This window comes from Panthera pardus, unplaced genomic scaffold (assembly GCF_024362965.1).
Source record: "Panthera pardus isolate Hobbes unplaced genomic scaffold, ASM2436296v1 HiC_scaffold_12, whole genome shotgun sequence".
NCBI lineage: Eukaryota > Metazoa > Chordata > Mammalia > Carnivora > Felidae > Panthera > Panthera pardus.
The window spans coordinates 76,398,330-76,420,561 of NW_026526677.1; the positions used below are offsets into that span (position 1 = coordinate 76,398,330).

Consider the following 22,232-nt stretch of genomic DNA (forward strand, 5'->3'; position numbering starts at 1 on the left):
TTTATGAAAGAATGTTGAGAACAAAAGAGAGTTGAGGCTAATTGGCAGGCTGCCTATAAGAGGGAGTCCCGGGCCTGGACACTAGAATATCGCTGATATATAAGGGACAGTGTAGGCAAAGGAGGCTGCTGGTTCCATTTGGCTTTCTTTGTTCGATTCTGACTTTGGCAATGAACCTAGGAGCTGAAGCAAAACAAACGACCCAGTTCGTCTTGCATTCCCTAAGACCCACTGGCTCATACTCTCAGCAGCTGCTTAGCTTACCAGATGGTGACTTTAAGAGTTCTCAACAGATCTGTTCTAGAAATCTGGAACAGAGAGGGGTTGTCCGACACCATGTACTGTCTACTGAGTACCTACTGTGTGTTAGTCTGTGTGCTAGGCTTTAAGGATACTAGGATGAAGTGAATACCAGTGGATTCTGCCCCCCTTTTTTTTTGTTTCATCCTACTATTGATAAAAACTCTGCTCCTTTTCTACTTCTATCATTATTTACACCCCGACCCGAATACTTGCAAATTCCTTTCATAAGCCTTATTGGCATTTCTTAAATCTCTCAGATCAAAAACCCCTTTCAAATGTTGGCCCTGAGCACCTCTAGCTAAACAGAAAGAGATCTCTTCTTGTTTGACTCTCTCGGGAGTGAAACTTAACACAAGAAGAGATCTCCAAAGTCTCAAAATAGCTCAGCAAAAAGTTGGACACATGCTGAGTGACCCAACGTCACCTTCCACTCTCCTGAAGTAGCAGTGTGAGAGAGAAAAGGTAGCCGGCTGCTAAGCACGATCCTCTGCCCCCCTTCTTCCAACAGAAGTCACCCCCACTACCATTCCTTGCCCCGGCACCAAGGCCTGAAGTCCTGCCCAAGGTTTGGCCTGAGGACATGGCCTCAAGGAGAAGTGACTGGCCTCCTCAGTAGCTTGACATGACCTTGAATCCCATGGTACAAATCTGATGCCTCCAGCCTTACCTTTAACATACAAAAGAGAACATCCCTCACTTAAATACCTCTTTTCCCAAATCTTCTTGGTGGGATGTGGGCATGTTTTGAGTTATTTATGTTAGCAATGACCCCAAATTGGTTGAGTGGTACCATATGCGATAAAAAGTAAATACAACTTGGTTGCCTTCATTAGAAAGGCTGTCACACTTTCCTTCCATACAGTGACTCATTCCTTTGCATAACTGAATACTTTCCCCTCTGCGAAGTCCAGACTAGCATTTGTCACCTTTATGTGCTTACAAATCCACCAGCTCTGAAAACCTCTTAGCAAGGTGACCATTTCCAGCTTTCGCCCTGCCCCTCCTCCTGACTGAAATATCTTTGTTTTTTTCTCTCTCCCTTCCGTCCCTGGGAATTTTTACCTCTCAGAAGCTTAAATATCTCTTTTTCCTTCCCTAGAACGCTATTTTTCAGACAGCTGGATCCTTGGGGAGATAATGATACGACTCAGGGAAATAAGTGCATGGTTTCCGTATCCCTGGTGCCAGCTAAGGTGATTGGTGTTCAGGACTTTCGGAAGCTCTTTGAAAACAACAGGGCTAGTCAGATTCCAGCAATTTACCTTCTGAAGGCTGAGCGTGTCTGGGCAGTGGCTGCATAATTTGGATGGAGTCATCACCGATGAGACAGACTTGGCTCAGCCAGGGAGCACTCGTTGCTCTTTTAAACTCCACGGCACCAGGGATGAAGTCACCTTTCTTCTTTTAAAACCAACAGATTTGCCCTGTAAGTCCCTGTCGCTTCTGTTAGGACTTGGTGTTTTTTTTCTACTGCCGGTCGCCGGGACCTTCTCTCAGGTAAGGAAGCTCTTCTTTTGTGGGTTTCCATCCAGGAGAGCTTGACTGGAGGGGGATTTGGGAGGGGATCCCTGGGTAGAGCTGGAGTCAGGGACGCTCTGAGTGAGGAGGACGGCTGGTTCCCAGCCAGCTGGTCTCCACCTGGTGGGCTGGCAGGCCCTGGGCTGGACGAGCAGAACCCCACTCAGGCTCAGGGTTGCAGCGTCCGTTTCTCAGAGTGGGCATGGAAATCTAATCCTGGCTTGGTTTCGGGGACCTATTCTAGTAGTTGTATAACAAGCACGTTGGTGAAACACTTACAAGTGATCTCCTTCGGTCTGGGGCTGTCCTAACTTCTTTGCCGTCCTTACAGCTGGCATTGTGTTTTGGGTAGAACCCTTGTAGGGTCTCATGATAAAAGCTGATGTGCAGGAAAGCTGCAGCTCTCTGGAGAGCCTTCATTGGCTCGAACGCTTCCCTGCTTCCTTAGAATACAGCTGGAGACAAAGGGGCCCGGGCTCCTTGTTGTAACATGCAGGGACCTCGTGTAAACAACGGCCGTGCTGCCGTGTGCGGCAGAAGCGTGCAAACACGTCTTAGTGCCTGGCCGTACGAATTCTAAGAAAATCAGCAGGAGTTTTGACGTGTGCATGTGTGCAGGCAGACCTGGTGTCCTAAGGACCCCTGAAATTTCCCTGTAGCACTTCTATGAGTTATATGAGGCACAGTCACCGATTGAATCATACAGCTCTTATTAGCTTTGGAAGTCTCAATAAAGACATCTTGATTATGACAGAGGTGCCTGCAGGGTGATAAATGGCTTTTGGAGAAGGGGTTGAAGCACTGTGAAGTGAAAACATGGAGAATTACAGAGCCCCTCTATTACTTGGCACAGAACTCTGCCACGCATGGTATTTGGGGCGTCCATCTAGCACCTTTGAAGGGGGCCAAGAGTCTCATTTAGATAAGAGATGCTTGTTTTGTATTAAATGCAATTGCACACTGGCTGCCAGCACTTGCTTACATGTTCGCCTCAAACTTGGCATGTCCCGAATTCAGCCTTATCTGAAATCTGCTCCCCTTTCTGTGTCCCCTAGCTCAGCAAAAAGCACCTGGTTTTCCATGACAGATTTCTGGACTTTGTCCTTGACCCCTCCTTCATCCTCACATTCCCACATCTAGTTTGGCAATATATCCAGCAGATCCTACCTCCATTTTATCTCTCAAAGCCATCCGTTCTCCTACTTCCATGGCTCTTTTCCTAGTCTAAGCCATTACCACCTCCTTCCAGGAATATGGAAACCTCCCATCCAGGCTTCCCCTCTCTTCTCACCTTTCTGGTGCAGCCAGCGTGATTCTGCAATGGTTGATCCGCACCTGCTCAATCCAGTCAATCATTAGTCTGGTGATCCTGTCTTCTTTTGAGAAAGAGAGAGAGAGAGAGAAAGAGAGAGAGAAGGGGAAGGGCAGAGAAAGAAGGAAAGAGAAATAATCCCAAGCAGGCCCTGGGCTGTCAGCACAGAGTGCGACTCAGAGCTTGAACTCATAAACCATGAGATCACAACCTGAGCCGAAATCAGATGCTTAACTGACTGAGCCACTCAGGCGACCCTGGTGATCCTGTCTTCTTCATATCCCTCAAAATTGTTCATGTCTTTCCCTCTCATCACCACTACCTTGGTCCAACCCACCAACACCCTTTGCCTGAGTTATTATGTTTGTCTCCTGCTAACAGGTTCACTCCTTTCCCAGTGGAAGACACTTCACACTTTTTGTGTTTTCAAGCTTTTAAAGGCTATTTCAAGAGTGGAACTTGAAATAGTTATTACTCTGTCTGAGGTTTGAAAACATCAGCATCTGTATGACTTTTGTAGATGCTTCAAGGAAGGAGGCAGTGAGAATGGGGGGAGGTAGGGGGTGTATATTGCAGTGAGACGATGGCCTGAAGAATACATAAAGCTCATACATTTGAATCCCATCTCCTCTTCCTAGTGTGGCCTGGGCCAAACTGGTAAACCTTCTTGAGACTCATTTTCCTCAACTGTGAAATGGAATGGAATAATGCCAGCATCACTAGGTGAATGGAAGAGTTAAAGGAGAAGGCTGTGCAACATAGCAATGAAGAATTCTTAGTTCCTTTTCTTCTTTCCATTCCTTTTAAGGCTTATAATCTCTCACTATCATGTATCTTGTAAGTATTCATGTGTATGCATACGTGTAATTATCTGTTTGGGGCACGGTAGAAAGGAGGAATAACAAAGAAACACACAAGAACTCTCTCAAAAGAAGTTGCAGTTTACTTAGGGAGGAGGCAAAGCAAACCTCAATAGTATAAAAACATCTATAAAACAAGCATTCTGCGATTGACATGTGTACAATACAGTTGAGCACATAAGCGCAGAGGGCTTGTGTAAACGGGTCCGTGAGTACCTGTGGACCGAGTGTAAGTAGACCTATGTCAAGCGATTTTTAGATTTAGGTTCTTTGGGGACTTAAAAAATCATTGGCCTCTCTGATATTGAAGCAAGACTTCCCAGGAGACTTTATACTTTTTGAGTGATTTTAAGGGCATAGAGATTAAGTGATACACTCATGTAAGTGACTTTACTCATTCATTTATTCATCAAACACTTATTGAGCACCTACCCTGTGCCAGATCCTGTATTGTACAATTTCTTTGCAACTCCGCCACGGAACATGGATGGTAATCCTCTTGAATCACAGCCAGCCTCCGGGAATTGTTTGGCCAATAAAATGAGAAGAGAGTGACGTTGGGGACATCCATGACTAGATTCTAAGAAGTCTTGCAGCTTCCTCCTAGGTTTCTTGGCTTACTCCGGGGGAAGCCAACCATTATGTAAAGTCACGTGCTGGTAACCTGGCTCTTGGGGACGGGGTGGGGGTAACCCTGATTTTGTAGTGTTTTTTCTAGATAAGTACTCCCTTCCACCGTGGCCGGTTGCAAGCTACCAAAGTGACAGCACTGGATGCAGTACCGGAAAGAAACACACAGAATCACCTCATACAAGTTGGTACGAGCCAGCCCCAGGGCATGGCTGCTAGTTCCTCTGAGACTGCCATGCTGCGTGACAGCGAGCTAGGTGCACAGGCCACGTGGAGAGAAGCCCAACCAGCCCCAGATTCTCCAGCCATTTGTTTTTTTTTTTTTTTTTTTTTTTTTTATTATTATTTTTTTAATATATGAAATTTACTGTCAAATTGGTTTCCATACAACACCCAGCGCTCATCCCAAAAGGTGCCCTCCTCAATACCCATCACCCACCCTGTCCTCCCTCCCACCCCCCATCAACCCTCAGTTTGTTCTCAGTTTTTAACAGTCTCTAATGCTTTGGCTCTCTCCCACTCTAACCTCTTTTTTTTTTTTTTTTCCTTCCCCTCCCCCATGGGTTTCTGTTATGTTTCTCAGGATCCACATAAGAGTGAAACCATATGGTATCTGTCTTTCTCTCTATGGCTTATTTCACTTAGCATCACACTCTCCAGTTCCATCCATGTTGCTACAAAAGGCCATATTTCATTTTTTCTCATTGCCACGTAGTATTCCATTGTGTATATAAACCACAGTTTCTTTATCCATTCATCAGTTGATGGACATTTAGGCTCTTTCCATAATTTGGCTATTGTTGAGAGTGCCGCTATAAACATTGGGGTAGAGGTGCCCCTATGCATCAGTACTCCTGTATCCCTTGGATAAATTCCTAGCAGTGCTATTGCTGGGTCATAGGGTAGGTCTATTTTTAATTTTCTGAGGAACCTCCACACTGCTTTCCAGAGCGGCTGCACCAATTTGCATTCCCACCAACAGTGCAAGAGGGTTCCTGTTTCTCCACATCCTCTCCAGCATCTATAGTCTCCTGATTTCTTCATTTTGGCCACTCTGACTGGCGTGAGGTGGTATCTGAGTGTGGTTTTGATTTGTATTTCCCTGATAAGGAGCGACGTTGAACATCTTTTCATGTGCCTGTTGGCCATCCGGATGTCTTCTTTAGAGAAGTGTCTATTCATGTTTTCTGCCCATTTCTTCACTGGGTTATTTGTTTCTCGGGTGTGGAGTTTGATGAGCTCTTTATAGATTTTGGATACTAGCCCTTTGTCCGATGTGTCATTTGCAAATATCTTTTCCCATTCCGTTGGTTGCCTTTGAGTTTTGTTGGTTGTTTCCTTTGCTGTGCAGAAGCTTTTTATCTTCATAAGGTCCCAGTAATTCACTTTTGCTTTTAATTCCCTTGCCTTTGGGGATGTGCCGAGTAAGAGATTGCTACGGCTGAGGTCAGAGAGGTCTTTTCCTGCTTTCTCCTCTAAGGTTTTGATGGTTTCCTGTCTCACATTCAGGTCCTTTATCCATTTTGAGTTTATTTTTGTGAATGGTGTGAGAAAGTGGTCTAGTTTCAACCTTCTGCATGTTGCTGTCCAGTTCTCCCAGCACCATTTGTTAAAGAGACTGTCTTTTTTCCATTGGATGTTCTTTCCTGCTTTGTCAAAGATGAGTTGGCCATACGTTTGTGGGTATAGTTCTGGGGTTTCTATCCTATTCCATTGGTCTATGTGTCTGTTTTTATGCCAATACCATGCTGTCTTGATGATGACAGCTTTGTAGTAGAGGCTAAAGTCTGGGATTGTGATGCCTCCTGCTTTGGTCTTCTTCTTCAAAATTACTTTGGCTATTCGGGGCCTTTTGTGGTTCCATATGAATTTGAGGATTGCTTGTTCTAGTTTCGAGAAGAATGCTGGTGCAATTTTGATTGGGATTGCATTGAATGTGTAGATAGCTTTGGGTAGTATTGACATTTTGACAATATTTATTCTTCCAATCCATGAGCAGGGAATGTCTTTCCATTTCTTTATATCTTCTTCAATTACCTGCATAAGCTTTCTATAGTTTTCAGCATACAGATCTTTTACATCTTTGGTTAGATTTATTCCTAGGTATTTTATACTTCTTGGTGCAATTGTGAATGGGATCAGTTTCTTCATTTGTCTTTCTGTTGCTTCATTGTTAGTGTATAAGAATGCAACTGATTTCTGCACATTGATTTTGTATCCTGCAACTTTGCTGAATTCATGTATCAGTTCTAGCAGACTTTTGGTGGAGTCTATCGGATTTTCCATGTATAATATCATGTCATCTGCAAAAAGCGAAAGCTTGACTTCATCTTTGCCAATTTTGATGCCTTTGATTTCCTTTTGTTGTCTGATTGCTGATGCTAGAACTTCCAGCACTATATTAAACAGCAGCGGTGACAGTGGGCATCCCTGTCGTGTTCCTGATCTCAGGGAAAAAGCTCTCAGTTTTTCCCCGTTGAGGATGATGTTAGCTGTGGGCTTTTCATAAATGGCCTTTATGATCTTTAAGTATGTTCCTTCTATCCCGACTTTCTCAAGGGTTTTTATTAAGAAAGGGTGCTGGATTTTGTCAAAGGCCTTTTCTGCATCGATTGACAGGATCATATGGTTCTTCTCTTTTTTTTGTTAATGTGATGTATCACGTTGATCGATTTGCGAATGTTGAACCAGCCCTGCATCCCAGGAATGAATCCCACTTGATCATGGTGAATAATTCTTTTTATATGCTGTTGAATTCGATTTGCTAGTATCTTATTAAGAATTTTTGCATCCATATTCATCAGGGATATTGGCCTGTAGTTCTCTTTTTTTACTGGGTCTCTGTCTGGTTTAGGAATCAAAGTAATACTGGCTTCATAGAATGAGTCTGGAAGTTTTCCTTCCCTTTCTATTTCTTGGAATAGCTTGAGAAGGATAGGTATTATCTCTGCTTTAAATGTCTGGTAGAACTCCCCTGGGAAGCCATCTGGTCCTGGACTCTTATTTGTTGGGAGATTTTTGATAACCGATTCAATTTCTTCACTGGTTATGGGTCTGTTCAAGCTTTCTATTTCCTCCTGATTGAGTTTTGGAAGAGTGTGGGTGTTTAGAAATTTGTCCATTTCTTCCAGGTTGTCCAATTTGCTGGCATATAATTTTTCATAGTATTCCCTGATAATTGTTTGTATCTCTGAGGGATTGGTTGTAATCATTCCATTTTCATTCATGATTTTATCTATTTGGGTCATCTCCCTTTTCTTTTTGAGAAGCCTGGCTAGAGGTTTGTCAATTTTGTTTATTTTTTCAAAAAACCAACTCTTGGTTTCGTTGATCTGCTCTACAGTTTTTTTAGATTCTATATTGTTTATTTCTGCTCTGATCTTTATGATTTCTCTTCTTCTGCTGGGTTTAGGCTGCCTTTGCTGTTCTGCTTCTATTTCCTTTAGGTGTGCTGTTAGATTTTGTATTTGGGATTTTTCTTGTTTCTTGAGATAGGCCTGGATTGCAATGTATTTTCCTCTCAGGACTGCCTTCGCTGCATCCCAAAGCGTTTGGATTGTTGTATTTTCATTTTCGTTTGTTTCCATATATGTTTTAATTTCTTCTCTAATTGCCTGGTTGACCCACTCATTCGTTAGTAGGGTGTTCTTTAACCTCCATGCTTTTGGAGGTTTTCCAGACTTTTTCCTGTGGTTGATTTCAAGCTTCATAGCATTGTGGTCTGAAAGTATGCATGGTATAATTTCAATTCTTGTAAACTTATGAAGGGCTGTTTTGTGACCCAGTATATGATCTATCTTGGAGAATGTTCCATGTGCACTCGAGAAGAAAGTATATTCTGTTGCTTTGGGATGCAGAGTTCTAAATATATCTGTCAAGTCCATCTGATCCAATGTATCATTCAGGGCCCTTGTTTCTTTATTGACTGTGTGTCTAGATGATCTATCCATTTCTGTAAGTGGGGTGTTAAAGTCCCCTGCAATGACCACATTCTTATCAATAAGGTTGCTTATGTTTATGAGTAATTGTTTTATATATCTGGGGGCTCGGGTATTTGGCACATAGACATTTATAATAGTTAGCTCTTCCTGGTGGATAGACCCTGTGATTATTATATAATGCCCTTCTTCATCTCTTGTTACAGCCTTTAATTTAAAGTCTAGTTTGTCTGATATAAGTATGGCTACTCCAGCTTTCTTTTGGCTTCCAGTAGCATGATAAATAGTTCTCCATCCCCTCACTCTCAATCTAAAGGTGTCCTCAGATCTAAAATGAGTCTCTTGTAGACAGCAAATAGATGGGTCTTGTTTTTTTATCCATTCTGATACCCTATGTCTTTTAGTTGGCGCATTTAATCCATTTACATTCAGTGTTATTATAGAAAGATATGGGTTTAGAGTCATTGTGATGTCTGTATGTTTTATGCTTGTAGTGATGTCTCTGGTACTTTGTCTCACAGGATCCCCCTTAGGATCTCTTGTAGGGCTGGTTTCGTGGTGACAAATTCCTTCAGTTTTTGTTTGTTTGGGAAGACCTTTATCTCTCCTTCTATTCTAAATGACAGACTTGCTGGATAAAGGATTCTCGGCTGCATATTTTTTCTGTTTAGCACACTGTAGATATCGTGCCACGCCTTTCTGGCCTGCCAAGTTTCAAAGGAGAGATCAGTCACGAGTCTTATAGGTCTCCCTTTATATGTGAGGGCACGTTTATCCCTTGCTGCTTTCAGAATTTTCTCTTTATCCTTGTATTTTGCCAGTTTCACTATGATATGTCGTGCAGAAGATCGATTCAAGTTACGTCTGAAGGGAGTTCTCTGTGCCTCTTGGATTTCAATGCCTTTTTCCTTCCCCAGTTCAGGGAAGTTCTCAGCTATAATTTCGTCAAGTACCCCTTCAGCACCTTTCCCTCTCTCTTCCTCCTCTGGGATACCAATTATGCGTATATTATTTTTTTTTAGTGTATCACTTAGTTCTCTAATTTTCCCCTCATACTCCTGGATTTTTTTATCTCTCTTTCTTTCAGCTTCCTCTTTCTCCATAACTTTATCTTCTAGTTCACTTATTCTCTCCTCTGCCTCTTCAAGCCGAGCCATCGTGGATTCCATTTTGTTTTGCAATTCGTTTAAAGCGTTTTTCAACTCCTCGTGACTGTTCCTTAGTCCCTCGATCTTTGTGGCAAGAGATTCTCTGCTGTCCTGTATACTGTTTTCAAGCCCAGCGATTAATTTTATGACTATTATTCTAAATTCACTTTCTGTTATATTATTTAAATCCTTTTTGATCAGTTCATTAGCTGTTGTTATTTCCTGGAGATTCTTCTGAGGGGAATTCTTCCGTTTGGTCATTTTGGAGAGTCCCTGGCGTGGTGAGGACCTGCAGTGCACTTCCCCTGTGCTGTGGTGTATAACTGGAGTTAGTGGGCGGGGCCGCAGTCCGACCCGATGTCTGCCCCCAGCCCACTGCTGGGGCCACAGTCAGACTGGTGTGTGCCTTCTCTTCCCCTCTCCTAGGGGCGGGATTCACTGTGGGGTGGCGTGTCCCGTCTGGGCTACTTGCACACTGCCAGGCTTGTGTTGCTGGGGATCTGGCGTATTAGCTGGGGTGGGTAGGCAAGGTGCACGGGGGCTGGAGGGGCAGGCTTAGCTCGCTTCTCCTTAGGTGATCCACTTCAGGAGGAGCCCTGTGGCAGCGGGAGGGAGTCAGATCCGCTGCCGGAGGTTTGGCTCCGCAGAAGCACAGAGTTGGGTGTTTGCGCGGAGCGAGCAAGTTCCCTGGCAGGAACTGGTTCCCTTTGGGATTTTGGCTGGGGGATGGGCGGGGGAGATGGCGCTGGCGCCTTTGTTCCCCGCCAAGCTGAGCTCTGCCGTCCGGGGGCTCAGCAGCTCTCCCTCCCTTTGTCCTCCAGCCTTCCCGCTTTCCGAGCAGAGCTGTTAACTTCTGACCTCCCAGACGCTAAGTCGCGCTTGCTGTCGGAACACAGTCTGTCCGGCCCCTCCGCTTTTGCCAGCCAGACTCGGGGGCTCTGCTTGGCCGGCGAGCCGCCCCTCCGCCCCGGCTCCCTCCCGCCAGTCCGTGGAGCGCGCACTGCCTCGCCGCCCTTCCTACCCTCTTCCGTGGGCCTCTAGTCTGGGCTTGACTCCGGAGACTCCCTTCTGCTAATCCTCTGGCGGTTTTCTGGGTTCTTTAGGCAGGTGTAGGTGGAATCTAAGTGATCGGCAGGACGCGCTGTGAGCCCCGCGTCCTCCTACGCCGCCATCTTCCTTAACCTCCAGCCATTTGAATTTAGGCTCCAGGAATGGAGCCTTCGGGCGACCCCAGACCCAGCCACTAGCTAAGTGCAGCCGTATGAAAGACCCTGAGCAGGGACTGCTCAGCTCAGCCCCGGCAACCCACAGAGCCCTGAGAGATAATAACAATTTATACTAAGTCTAGAGGTGGTTGTTACACAGCGAAAGATAACTGGAATAAGGTGGTAGTCTTGTTTCTGCAAAAGCCAGCCTGGATATGAAGCACCCCAGGAGAGTGTGGAGGAGTAGAAGAGTCTATCCGGAGAAGTCTTTGTTTGTGCCTAGTGTCAGGCCTCACAACACAAAGGAGAAAATGTTTTGGTTAAAAAGGCCTGGAAAAGAGGCTCATATACTTTACCAACTAGTTTTACTGTTATAACTGAAAACAATTCTCTTACCACACACACACACACACACACACACACACACATACACACACGTGCACGCACACACACTTGCGCGCACACAGGCTTCCTTCCATCACTGTCCAAAGCTCTGACAGAAGATCACTAGCTTCTCTTTTGGCTCTGGTCCATCCTCCGCATGGGATCCGGGGAGCGGGAAGAGGGAAGCAGGCAGAACAGAACAAACAAGAAGTCAAGGAAAAGCCCAAGCCCTGAGGTCTGGTAGAGAGCCACTGAGACCTCTAGAAAAGACCAGAGGGGGGGAAAAAAAAAGAATTAAAGCAGGAGGCTTGGGGAAGACACAGGGATTAGTGGTTAAAGCATGAATTTTGAAACCAGGTGACCTCGATTCCAATCTGGATTCTGACATTTTCTAGTTGGTTGACCTTGGAAAGTATCTCACCATCCCTGTTCTCAATTTCTTCATCTTTAAAATCTGGATAATAATAATGCCATGTCACTAAGTCCTCGTGGAGATTAAATGAGATGATGTTTGTAGAGTGCTCAACCCAGTACCTAAGGATGTTGCACTTAGTAGCAGTAGGAGTCACACTGGCGGTGTTATTGTCACGAATTCCAAAGCCACAGGCTCCTTGGTAAGCCTTGAGCTTCAGCTTGTCAGTCACACAACAGGTGCCCGAGGTAAGTGTTCAACAAATACTCAAATCAGACTGAATATCTATATTTGAAATATTCTACCACGATTTTTTTTCTTACTGTCTCCCAGATAAATTTCCAAGGGCTTAAAAAGCTTAAGTGGACATTATTTCTCCTTTCAGTGTGCCGTACGAACCAAGACCCTATTTTCTCATTTCTTGTGAGTCCTCGTCATACCTTCTGTTCAGTAGTTTAGTGCTCAAAACATTTAAGCTATTACTATTTTAAAAACTCTATTTAAGGAGAAATTGAGGTTGGGTGACTTATGCTGGGATCCTGAGCCCAGGGTGCCCCAGAAATCTTAACGTTACCAGTTTACAGATGTCACCACTTTGGTAGGACAGTCAGGGTGAAGGATACATGATTCTTGAGAGAAAAATGTGAGTGTTAAGTTCTCTTGCTTTATTTATGCTTTGTGAACGAGAATTATTAAAACTTTCATCTAGGAACTGACATTAGGCAGACGTGTCTCGTGAAATTTATGGTTAGTCTAGTCACATGGATTTTTAAAACAAAGAATAATGCAGACATTCCATTAAAAACAGCTGAGTTGTATGTTTTTTAAAAAAACTTGTATTATGAAATATTTATAGATTCATGAATGTGTGCCTGCTCACCCAGCCTTTCCCAAAGTTAACATTTTGCATAATTATAGCACAATATCAAAACTAGGTGACAATGGTACATTCCATAGACCATATCCGTTAGATTTTATCCATTAGACATGTACTCACTTGTGTGTATGTATGTAATTGTACGTAATTTTTATCATGTTAACTTCACGTAAGTACGACCACCGTCAAGATACAAAACTATATCATCATCACTTGTATACCTCCGTTGAATCCACCTCCCATCCCTAACCCTTTGTAACCATTAGTCTGTTGTCCATCTATGTAATAATTTTATTTCAGGAGCATTATATAAATAGAATCATATGCAATACTCACATGCATGAGATTGACTTTTTCCACTCAGCATAATTTCCCTGAGATCCATCCAGGTTGTTGCATGTATCAATCATTGGTTCTTTTTTATTGCTGAGTGGTATTCCACAGTATGGAGGCACCATGGTGCGTTGAATCAGTCATCCATTGGAGGACATTAGGGTAGTTTCCAGCTTGGGGCTGCCATAAACAAAGCTGCCATGAGCATCTGTGTGAAGTTTCGGCATGAACATAAATTGTCATCTCTGGGATAAATGCCTGAGAGGGCAGTACCTGGGTCTTACGGGAGTCCATTTCCAGTTTGAAAATGAATTGCCCAACATTTTTCTAGAGTGGCCATATGTTTTGTGTCACCACCAGCAATGTATGAGTAATGGAGTTTTTCTACATCCTTGTCAGCATTTGGTGTTATCACTATATTTAAACCACTCTAATAGGTGGGTAGTGGGATCTCATTGTGATTTTAATTTGCATTTTGCTAATGGATAATGGGGTGGAACATCTTTTCGTGTACTTATTTGCCATCTATGTGTCTTCTTCAGTGAAATGTCTCTGAATTTTTTCGCTCATGTTCTGAGTGGATTGTTTTTTTTACTGTTGAGTTTTGTGAGTTCTAGAGATATGTCCCTTTTCAGATGTGCAGTTTGCAGATATTTTCTCCCTCTCTATAAATAGGATTTTTCATAGAGCAAAAGTTTTTAAAAAATATTTATTTATTTTTTGAGAGAGAGAGAGAGAGCATGCATGAGCAAGGGAGGGGCAGAGAGAGAGAGGGACAGAGGATCTGAAGCTGGCTCTGTGCTTACAGCAGAGAGCCTGATGAGGGAACTCACAAACCATGAGATCATGACCTGAGCCAAAACCAGATGCTTAACTGACTGAGCCACTCAGGTGCCCCCATAGAGCAAAAAATTTTAATTTTAATGAAGTCCTACTTATCAATTTTTCCTTATATGGGTTGTTCTTTTACTGCAAAGTGTAAGAACTTTAGCCTGGTCCCAGTCCTCAAAGATTTTATCCCATTTTTTTTCCCCCTAAAAGCTTTATAGTTTTACCTTTAAGTGTGTTACCTGATTTAAGACAAGTTTTGTATATGGCATCAGGTTTAGTTTGAACCATGGTACCAAACCCAAACACTATATAGGAAAAGATTGGAACATTTACACATAAAATCTTTTCTTTTAATTTTTTTAATGTTTATTTATTTTTGAGAGAGAGACAGAATGTGAGTGGAGAGGCAGAGAGTAAGGGAGACACAGATTCCAAACCAGGCTCTAGGCTCTGAGCTGTCAGCACAGAGCCCAACTGGGGGCTCAAACTCACGAATGGTGAAATCATGACCTGAGCTGAAGTCTGACGCTTAACCGACTGAGCCACCCAGGCATCCCAATACATAAAATCTTATATAAATGAAAACCATGTAAATGAAATCAAAATACAAATGGCAGATAGAAAAGTTATTTTTAGTATCTATGTAACATAGTAAAATATATTTTCCTAAATGTAAGTTTCCTAAAATTTCTATAGTACATTCCAACCGAGTAAACATGGACCGAGTACATGAACAGGCTGTTCAGAAGAAAAGAAATACAAATGGCCAAAAAACTTAAGAAGGAAGATAAGCCCCCAATTTAACAAGCAAAATTAAAAGTGAGAAAACTTGCTTCTTTTTATTATTTAAAGAATTACAAAATTAGCATGCGTTGTAAAAAAGGCAAAAAGCATTAAAAGTATATAATGTTAAGTGAATCTTTCCTTCAGAGCCTCATTATACCCTCCCAAGCCTGAAATCTTTGTTTCTTCCTTCCCTAGAAATAATCTCTATTAAAAGTTTGCTATTACTTTGAGCCTTTTCTCTATATTATTAGAAGTGTGCTTATGTGTATGGGTGTGTATAGTGTGTGTATGTGTGTGTATTTCTTTTTTATGCATATGGATCCTATTTACAAATTGTTCTGCACCTGGCTTTCTACAACTCACATCATCACCATGACTTTTCATATTGATTATTATAGTCACCTTATTTGTTTAAGTGGCTGCATAGGATTTACAGTATAACTATACCTTGTTTTATTTAAGTCTTTATGAAGAGGCATTTAAATGTTTCCTTTCTTCTTTCATTACAAGGAATGCTGCACTGGATACATCTTTGTGTTCACCTGTTTTACAATTGTGTTCTGTAGAATAGATACTCTGAAGTGAGATTGCTGGATCAAAGAACATGGCAATTTTATATTAGACAATATGCCAAATTGCCATTTTTTAAAAAGTTTGTTTATTTTGAGAGAAAGAGACAGAGACAGAGAGAGGCGGGGAGAGAATCCCAAGCAGGCTATGCACTGCCAGCTCAGAGTCCAATGTGGGGCTTGAACCCATGAACCACGAGACCATGACCTGAGAGGAAATTAAAGTCTGCTGTTCGACTCACTGAGCCACCCAGGCACCCTGCCAAATTGCCATTTTAAAAGCTGTATCAATTGATTCATCTACCAAAATGTGAGAATACCTATTTTTTCAAAAAGTCACCATTTCTTGATATTAACCAACGTTTTCTAAAAAAGATTTAATTAATTAATTAATTAATTAACTCTGTGTGTGTGTGTGTGTGTGTGTGTGTGAGAGAGAGAGAGAGAGAGAGAGAGAGATTGAGAGAGAGAGAGAGAGAGAGAGAGAGAGAACGCATGCACAGGAGGGGCAGAGGGAAAGGGAGGTTGAGAGTGTTAGGCATGGAGCCTGACTCGGGTCTTGACCTGAGCCAAAATCAAGAGTTGGATGCTCAACCAACCCAGCCACCCAGGTGCCCTTTAAGCGGTGTTTTAAAACACTGATGGGGCACCTGGGTGGCTCAGTCAGTTAAGCATCTGACTTCAGCTCAGGTCATGATCTCACGGTTTGTGGGTTTGAGCCCCCCATGGGGCTCCATGCTGACAGCTCAGGGCCTGGAGACTCCTTCGGATTCAGTGTCTCCCCCTCTCTCTCTCTGCTCCTCTCCTGCTTGTGCTCCTGCTCTCTCTCAAAAATAAATAAATAAACATTTAAAAAATAAAAATAAAAAAAATAAAACACTTTGACAATGTGATGAGTAAAAAAAAAGCCTGCTTTATTCTAAACTGCATTCTCTGAGTATTGAGACTGAACATGTTTTTATACATTTATAGTTCATGTTTGTGACTCCGTTAATTGTCAGTTTATAGCTTTGCCCATCTCTCTGTTGATTGTCATTTTCTTATTGCTATGTGAAGCTTTTTTATAGTCTGGATATTAATCTTTTTATACATGTTGTAAGTATTGTTTTCCTTCACTCGTTTTTATTTTGCTTTTCTTTATTGTGTCTTTCTTTTTAGAGAAGTTTTAATTTTATGTAGTGCAATCTGTCTATCCTTTATTTTATGACTTCTAGACTTCATATATTAGCAAAGTTTTCCCACACCAGGATAAAATTATTTCTTCTAATATGCTTAGGGATTTGCTTTTATTGTTTAGATCTTTTATTTGTCTTGAATTTATATATACTGTGAAATAGGAATCCACCTTAAAAAATAGTCAATTAGCCCAATACTCTTTATTGAATAGTCTGCCTTTTCCCCACTGAATTGAAGTGCTAATTTTTTCATATACCAAATCAATTTCATTGATTTTTTTTAAAACACTTTTTATCCTATTCAAATAAATAATTTATCTGTTCCACCAACAAAATCACGTTGTTTTAGTTACTTTAGCTTTATAATTTGTTGTATTATGGAAAGGAGGTATCCTGTCAAATCCTGTCATAATTTTTCTATATCAGAAATGTCTAGGTTAGGGGTGCCTCTCTCTCACTGTCATGCCCATGCACTAGGGTATGTGCTCTCTCTCTAAAAAATAAATTTTAGGGGCGCCTGGGTGGCTCAGTGGGTTAAGCGTCCGACTTCGGCTCAGGTCATGATCTCGCGGTCCGTGAGTTCCAGCCCTGCGTCGGGCTCTGTGCTGACAGCTCACAGCCTGGAGCCTGTTTCAGATTCTGTGTCTCCCTCTCTCTCTGACCCTCCCCCGTTCATGCTCTGTCTCTCTCTGTCTCAAAAATAAATAAACGTTAAAAAAAAAATTAAAAAAAAATAAATAAATTTTAAAAAATAAATAAAAGTAAATATCTAGGTTAATAACCAAGGTATGTTAGTAAGAGAAAGATACACAGGAAGAAAAGATACATGTGTGTGTGTTTGTGTATTCACATGCATGTGTGTGTATATATAAGCACATTCATAAAAATATATGTATACACATGTAAGTATATATGAAAACATGTGCATACGTATATACGTGTGTATACTTGTACACATACATATTTGTGCATCGGCACAGAGAATTCTTGGTAGGGCACACCCAAAACTATAATAATTACCTCTAGGGAGTGGGACTTTTGGAGATTCTACTGATGAATGAGGTTTACTTTTCAGTGTGTATCATTCCCTACTTTTCACGTATCCTTAAAAAAATTTGCTTTTCTTTTATAATTAAAAACAGTATATGATTTCTCTGCCAGAAACCCAAGCCTGAACAAGGGCATGTTCTGTATATCAGTGTTTCTCAATAACAGCTACGTAGTAGAGTGACTTGGGGAGCTTTTAAACAGCACAGATGCCCAGACACCTGCCCCCAGAGGTTCTGTCTTCATAGGTTTGGGAGAGGGCCTGGGCATCAGCATATTTTAATAGTGCTCCAGGGGGTTCCGATATGCAGTCACGGTTGAGAACCAGTGTTGTAGATGATGTGAGGCCTAACAGGGTCCCCAGAAGGCCACTGTGATGAGGTCTTTTCAGAATATGATTACTTGGGAATGCAACCCAAAGTAATCCATCACTTCTCTGTCAGGCTAAGTGTTGGCGTGAGACTGAGTACAAACGGGTCCACAGGGGAGTGGTGGAAAAGAGCGTTCTGGCATGTGTGTGAAGGCATCCATCTCTGTGGTAGTCCTTTTTGTTGAAAGGTTTAGACTCATTGGGGCTTCCTCAACACATAAGGGATTCTTTGAAAATAATCATGACCATAAAAGATACAGGAATCTCATGGAAAACCAAACATGGCAAAACAGCTGTGCCTCGGGAGCCCAGAATGTGGTTGGTACTGGAAGGTTCCAAGAGAGCTCCAGGAGCTAGGGTTACTTGGAGAGCCTCCCATAGGAGACTTTCAGGATTCTTTCATCTGGAGAATTGCTTTGTTAAAATGAAATGGTTTTTGGAAGCCTAATCTGGAAAACAGATCAAAGAGGAAATTAAAGAAGCCTAAGGATTGACTGGAAACCCAATATTACTGTAGCTCTTGTTCTTCCATGTGTGTCTTCCTCTGATGCTTCTCCCCATCCGTTGTCTGATTCTGCCTCTGTCTTCCTGACAGAGGGTCTGACTGGCCCAGTTAGTCCACAATGGCCTGTGCCTGGTTGGATGGGCTCTTCCATACAAAGATGGACTCCAAGTGGCTCATGGAGTCATGTGCTCACCCCTGGTCACCCAAGCCAGAGAGGGCATGGGGAGGAACAGTGAGTGCGTGAAACTGCCTTGGGGTTGCAGGGGGAAGGTGGGCGAGGCAGTTTCCCTTAGAATGAGAGAGTGGATAGAACATGGATCGTGATTGACAGGCCACACGCTGAGTCCTCAGTGAACGTGGAATTGGAGGATGGTTTCCAACAGGGTGTGAAGCTGCTTAAATTCAAGCCAAGATGCAAAGAAAAAAATCCGTCAGGAATGTATAGATGGTCCTTGCACTCTGAACATCTCTAAAGGTCTTTTTTAGCTCCACTCATTTGGGCTTTTAAAAGATCTTACCAGCCTAGGAATTCAGGAGAATGCAATTCATCTTCCAGTGGAATTAGGTCTGTGCCCTACATGGCTGTGGAGAACTTGAGGTGCGACTAGTGCAAATTGGTATCTGCTCTAAGTCAAAACACGCACTGCATTTTGCAGGCTTTGTATGAAAAAAAAGAAGTCTAATATTGCTATTAACACTTTTTTATATTGATTGCAGGTTGAAATACTATTTTGAATAGAGCAGATTAAATAAATATATCATTTAAATTAATTTCACCTGTATTGCTTTTATTAATGGGGTATTAGAAACAAATTTTTTAGTTGCACATGGGGCTCACATTTTCTTTCTAATGAACACTTGGATTAGATGGTGACTCTGACGTTTTCCCCTGCACAAGTGTGTAAAGATCTGTAGATGGACAACAGCCCTTTGCTGTGGGGCCCACTTCAATACACAGTTCTTTTATTATTATTATTATTATTGCTCATAGACTTATTCAGAACAGTTTTAGATTTATAGAAAAAAATTGCAAAGACAGTACACAAAGTCCCCATATGCCCCACACTCAGTTTCCTTTAGTGTTGACATCTTATGTTAGTAGATTTGTTATGATTAATGAATATTGATACAGTACGTTATTATGAACTGAAGTCTATACTTTATTCACATTTCCTTACCTTTTACCAAATGGCCTTTTTCTGTTCCAGGATCTGTCTAGGATACCACATTATACCTAATCTTTATGTCTTCTTAGAATTCTCTTGGTTCTGACAGGTGTTTTCTGTAAATATTAAATGATTTAATTTCCTTAAATATATTCTTTTTACATTTAAATCCAAGTTAGTTAACATATAGTGTAGTAATGGTTTCAGGAGTAGAATTTAGTCATTCATCACTTACATGGAACACCCAGTGCTCATCCCAACAAGTGCCCTCCTTAACGCGCGGCATCCATTTAGCCCATCCCCCAACCCAACACCCTGGCAGCAACCTTCAGTATGTTCTCTGTCAATACCCTGTTCTCGATCAGAGCTGTGGCACTTTGGTTCATTATCAGAACTTTGGTCACTTGTCTTATTCTGGCTCTTTGTCTCTGCCTCATAGAGTGCAGTTCAATTCCTGTTCTGAAATAGAACCACTTAATCCTCTCCTGTGGTTTCACAATATCCCACGCGCAGACGACATCGTTTATGGCTCTGCCTCAGCAAGTCCTTACGGAACTTTTCTCTGCCTCTTTGTCTCTCTTGCTCCTTCCTGCTTAGCCCCCTTCCTTTCTAACACAGCCCATGTTTCACATGTGTACTGGAGGCCACTTTTTACACATGTCCTTTTCTTGGAAGTGGGGTCCAGCCAGCAGCCTTGCTCTAGGGACAGATGACTGCTTCCTAATGCTCCATCACAGTTTTCCCCATGGAATGGACTTTGCAGGTGGGACTAAGTCACTTGCAGAAGTATATCTACTCCAGGAGTTAATAATGATTTTAATAAAAACAACTACTATCGGGTGCCTGGGTGGCTCCGTTGGTTTAAGCGTCCGACTTTGGCTCAGGTCATGATCTTGAGGTTGGGGAGTTCAAGTCCCACGTCAGCCTTTGTGCTGAAAGCTCAGGGCCTGGAGACTGCTTCATATTCTGTGTCTCCCTCTCTCTCTGCCTCTCCCCCTCCCCCACTCATGCTCTGTCTCTCTCTTTGTCTCTCTCTCTCTCTCTCAAAAATAAATATTAAATTAAACAACAACTACTATCACCATTTATTGAGTTGTATTACCAGCTAGGATCTATATGAGGTACATTACAGATATGTCTCATTTCATCGTTACAGCAACCCCACAAAGTGTGTGCTGTGATCCCCTGTTAGGGGGAAAATGAGGCTCAGCAAGGTTATATGCTTCGCTCTTGGATCACTGCTAGGAAATGGTGGACCTGGGATTTGAATCTAGATCTGTCCCCAAAGTCCTTGCTCTCACCCAAATTTAGACTGTACATTTATACTGCCTCCCACATGCTATGTCAACTACAAGTTGGAATAGCAACTTGGGCAACTACAAGTTGGAATTCAATGCTGCATAGCAGGTGATATCTCCAAGCAAATTTGCTGAATGATGACAGTGCTATGTGTTTGTATACTGTTTTGATGATTCTCCAGTTGACATATGATTTTCATAAAACTCTGTTAAAGATAGAATAATGGACTTTATAAGCTCTATTTCATACACTAGAAAAACTGAGAGCTCCAGGGAGATGAAGTGATTTGTCCAGGGTCACATGAGAACCCAGTTTTCTTGAAGTATTTATCTTCCTTTTCCCAACTTCATCAGCATGGGCTTAGGCATTGTGCTGCCTGGATGGCAGAATACGATGACAAATCTTTTGCTGTGATTGCTGGTGGAACCCTGAGTTATGTGAAGAGTTTGCAGGTACAGACTCATTGAAGTCTCTGTTGTAGGTATGTCAGTCTCATTCATCCAACAAGCATTGCCTAACCCCACTTCCAGCCAGATGTGGGGCTACTGGGCTAATGGTGGCAATGGAAGGGTGGATAAGATATAACTTTGTCCTGAGGAGACCCCCCACTGAGTATGACAATCATGTTGTAAAGAGAGTACTATCATCCAATGGAAAAGCATTGTCCTAATGGAATACAAAAAGTTCTGCAAAGCACAGAGAAGGAAATAACTGCCTGGGAAGGTTTCATGGCAGATGGGACTTCTAAGCTCCGTCTCAATGGACTGACTTTAGAGATGAAAAGTCTGAGTCACTGAGAGTTCTGCAAGGAACCTCACAATTTTATAACTTCATTAGGTTTCCTAAAAATATGCTTGTTGCCATAGCTCCTTAGAGTAGTAGCATAAATTATTTATTGGAGTACTTAAAATATTAACATCAATAAACTACACAGTACCTTCACAAATACTCTGCTTAGTTGGATGAACCTATTTGAAATAATGGTTTTTAAGTTACTCAAACTTTCCAATTCTACAAAGCTGGTAAGAATACTTTGGAACAAATAAGAATCCCAGAAGAATCATGGCAACTCTAAATATCAGCCATTTCAGACAGAGGAAGACTCTGCCTCTAGCATTTCATGTCCCTTTATTCACGTGAAGAGGTATTTTCTTACACAGGATACTTAAGAGCATTCTACTCCTCTTTTTCCCAGCTTAAGAGTCTTGTATGTGTTGCTGAATTTTATCACTTGAATATTAGGAGCCCAAATGTAGACTCTGATATGCTTGGTTTATCTGGAGATGGAAAGAAAAGAATCTTCCAAATTTAGAAACTGAAACTCATCGGAGCCAAACTCTTGGGGCAGCCCAAGAGGATACTGGCCTCTGTGCTACCCTGGTCCACAAGGTTGCTGGTGATTGGATTTCTCTGATAGATGATACTAGTACAAGAGACTGAATATTTGTGTCCCTCAAAATCCGTATATTGAAGTCCTAACCCCCCAATGTGATGGTATCAGCAGGATCTTTGGGTGCGATTAGGCCATGAGAGTGGAGCCCTCATGCAAGGGATTAATGCCCTC

At 42.2% G+C, this 22,232-nt stretch overlaps 1 protein-coding gene across 5 annotated transcripts in view; it reads left to right on the plus strand.

Annotated features, from left to right (window-relative positions):
- Positions 1 to 1,630: 1,630 nt before the first annotated feature.
- The window catches only part of AMOTL1 (angiomotin like 1), a 153,860-nt gene continuing 133,258 nt past the window's right edge, over positions 1,631 to 22,232 (plus strand). For 2 of the 5 annotated variants that reach the window (XM_019450127.2, XM_019450129.2), the window contains exon 1: positions 1,631 to 1,800. Coding sequence is in view for 2 of the 5 variants with exons in the window: in XM_019450124.2 (XP_019305669.2) it covers positions 3,962 to 3,970 (9 nt within the window). In the remaining 3 variants the exon portion in view is untranslated. Of the gene's footprint in view, positions 1,801 to 3,946; positions 3,971 to 22,232 lie in introns of those variants that run through there. The other 3 variants (XM_019450124.2, XM_019450125.2, XM_019450130.2) reach the window with 2 other exon arrangements.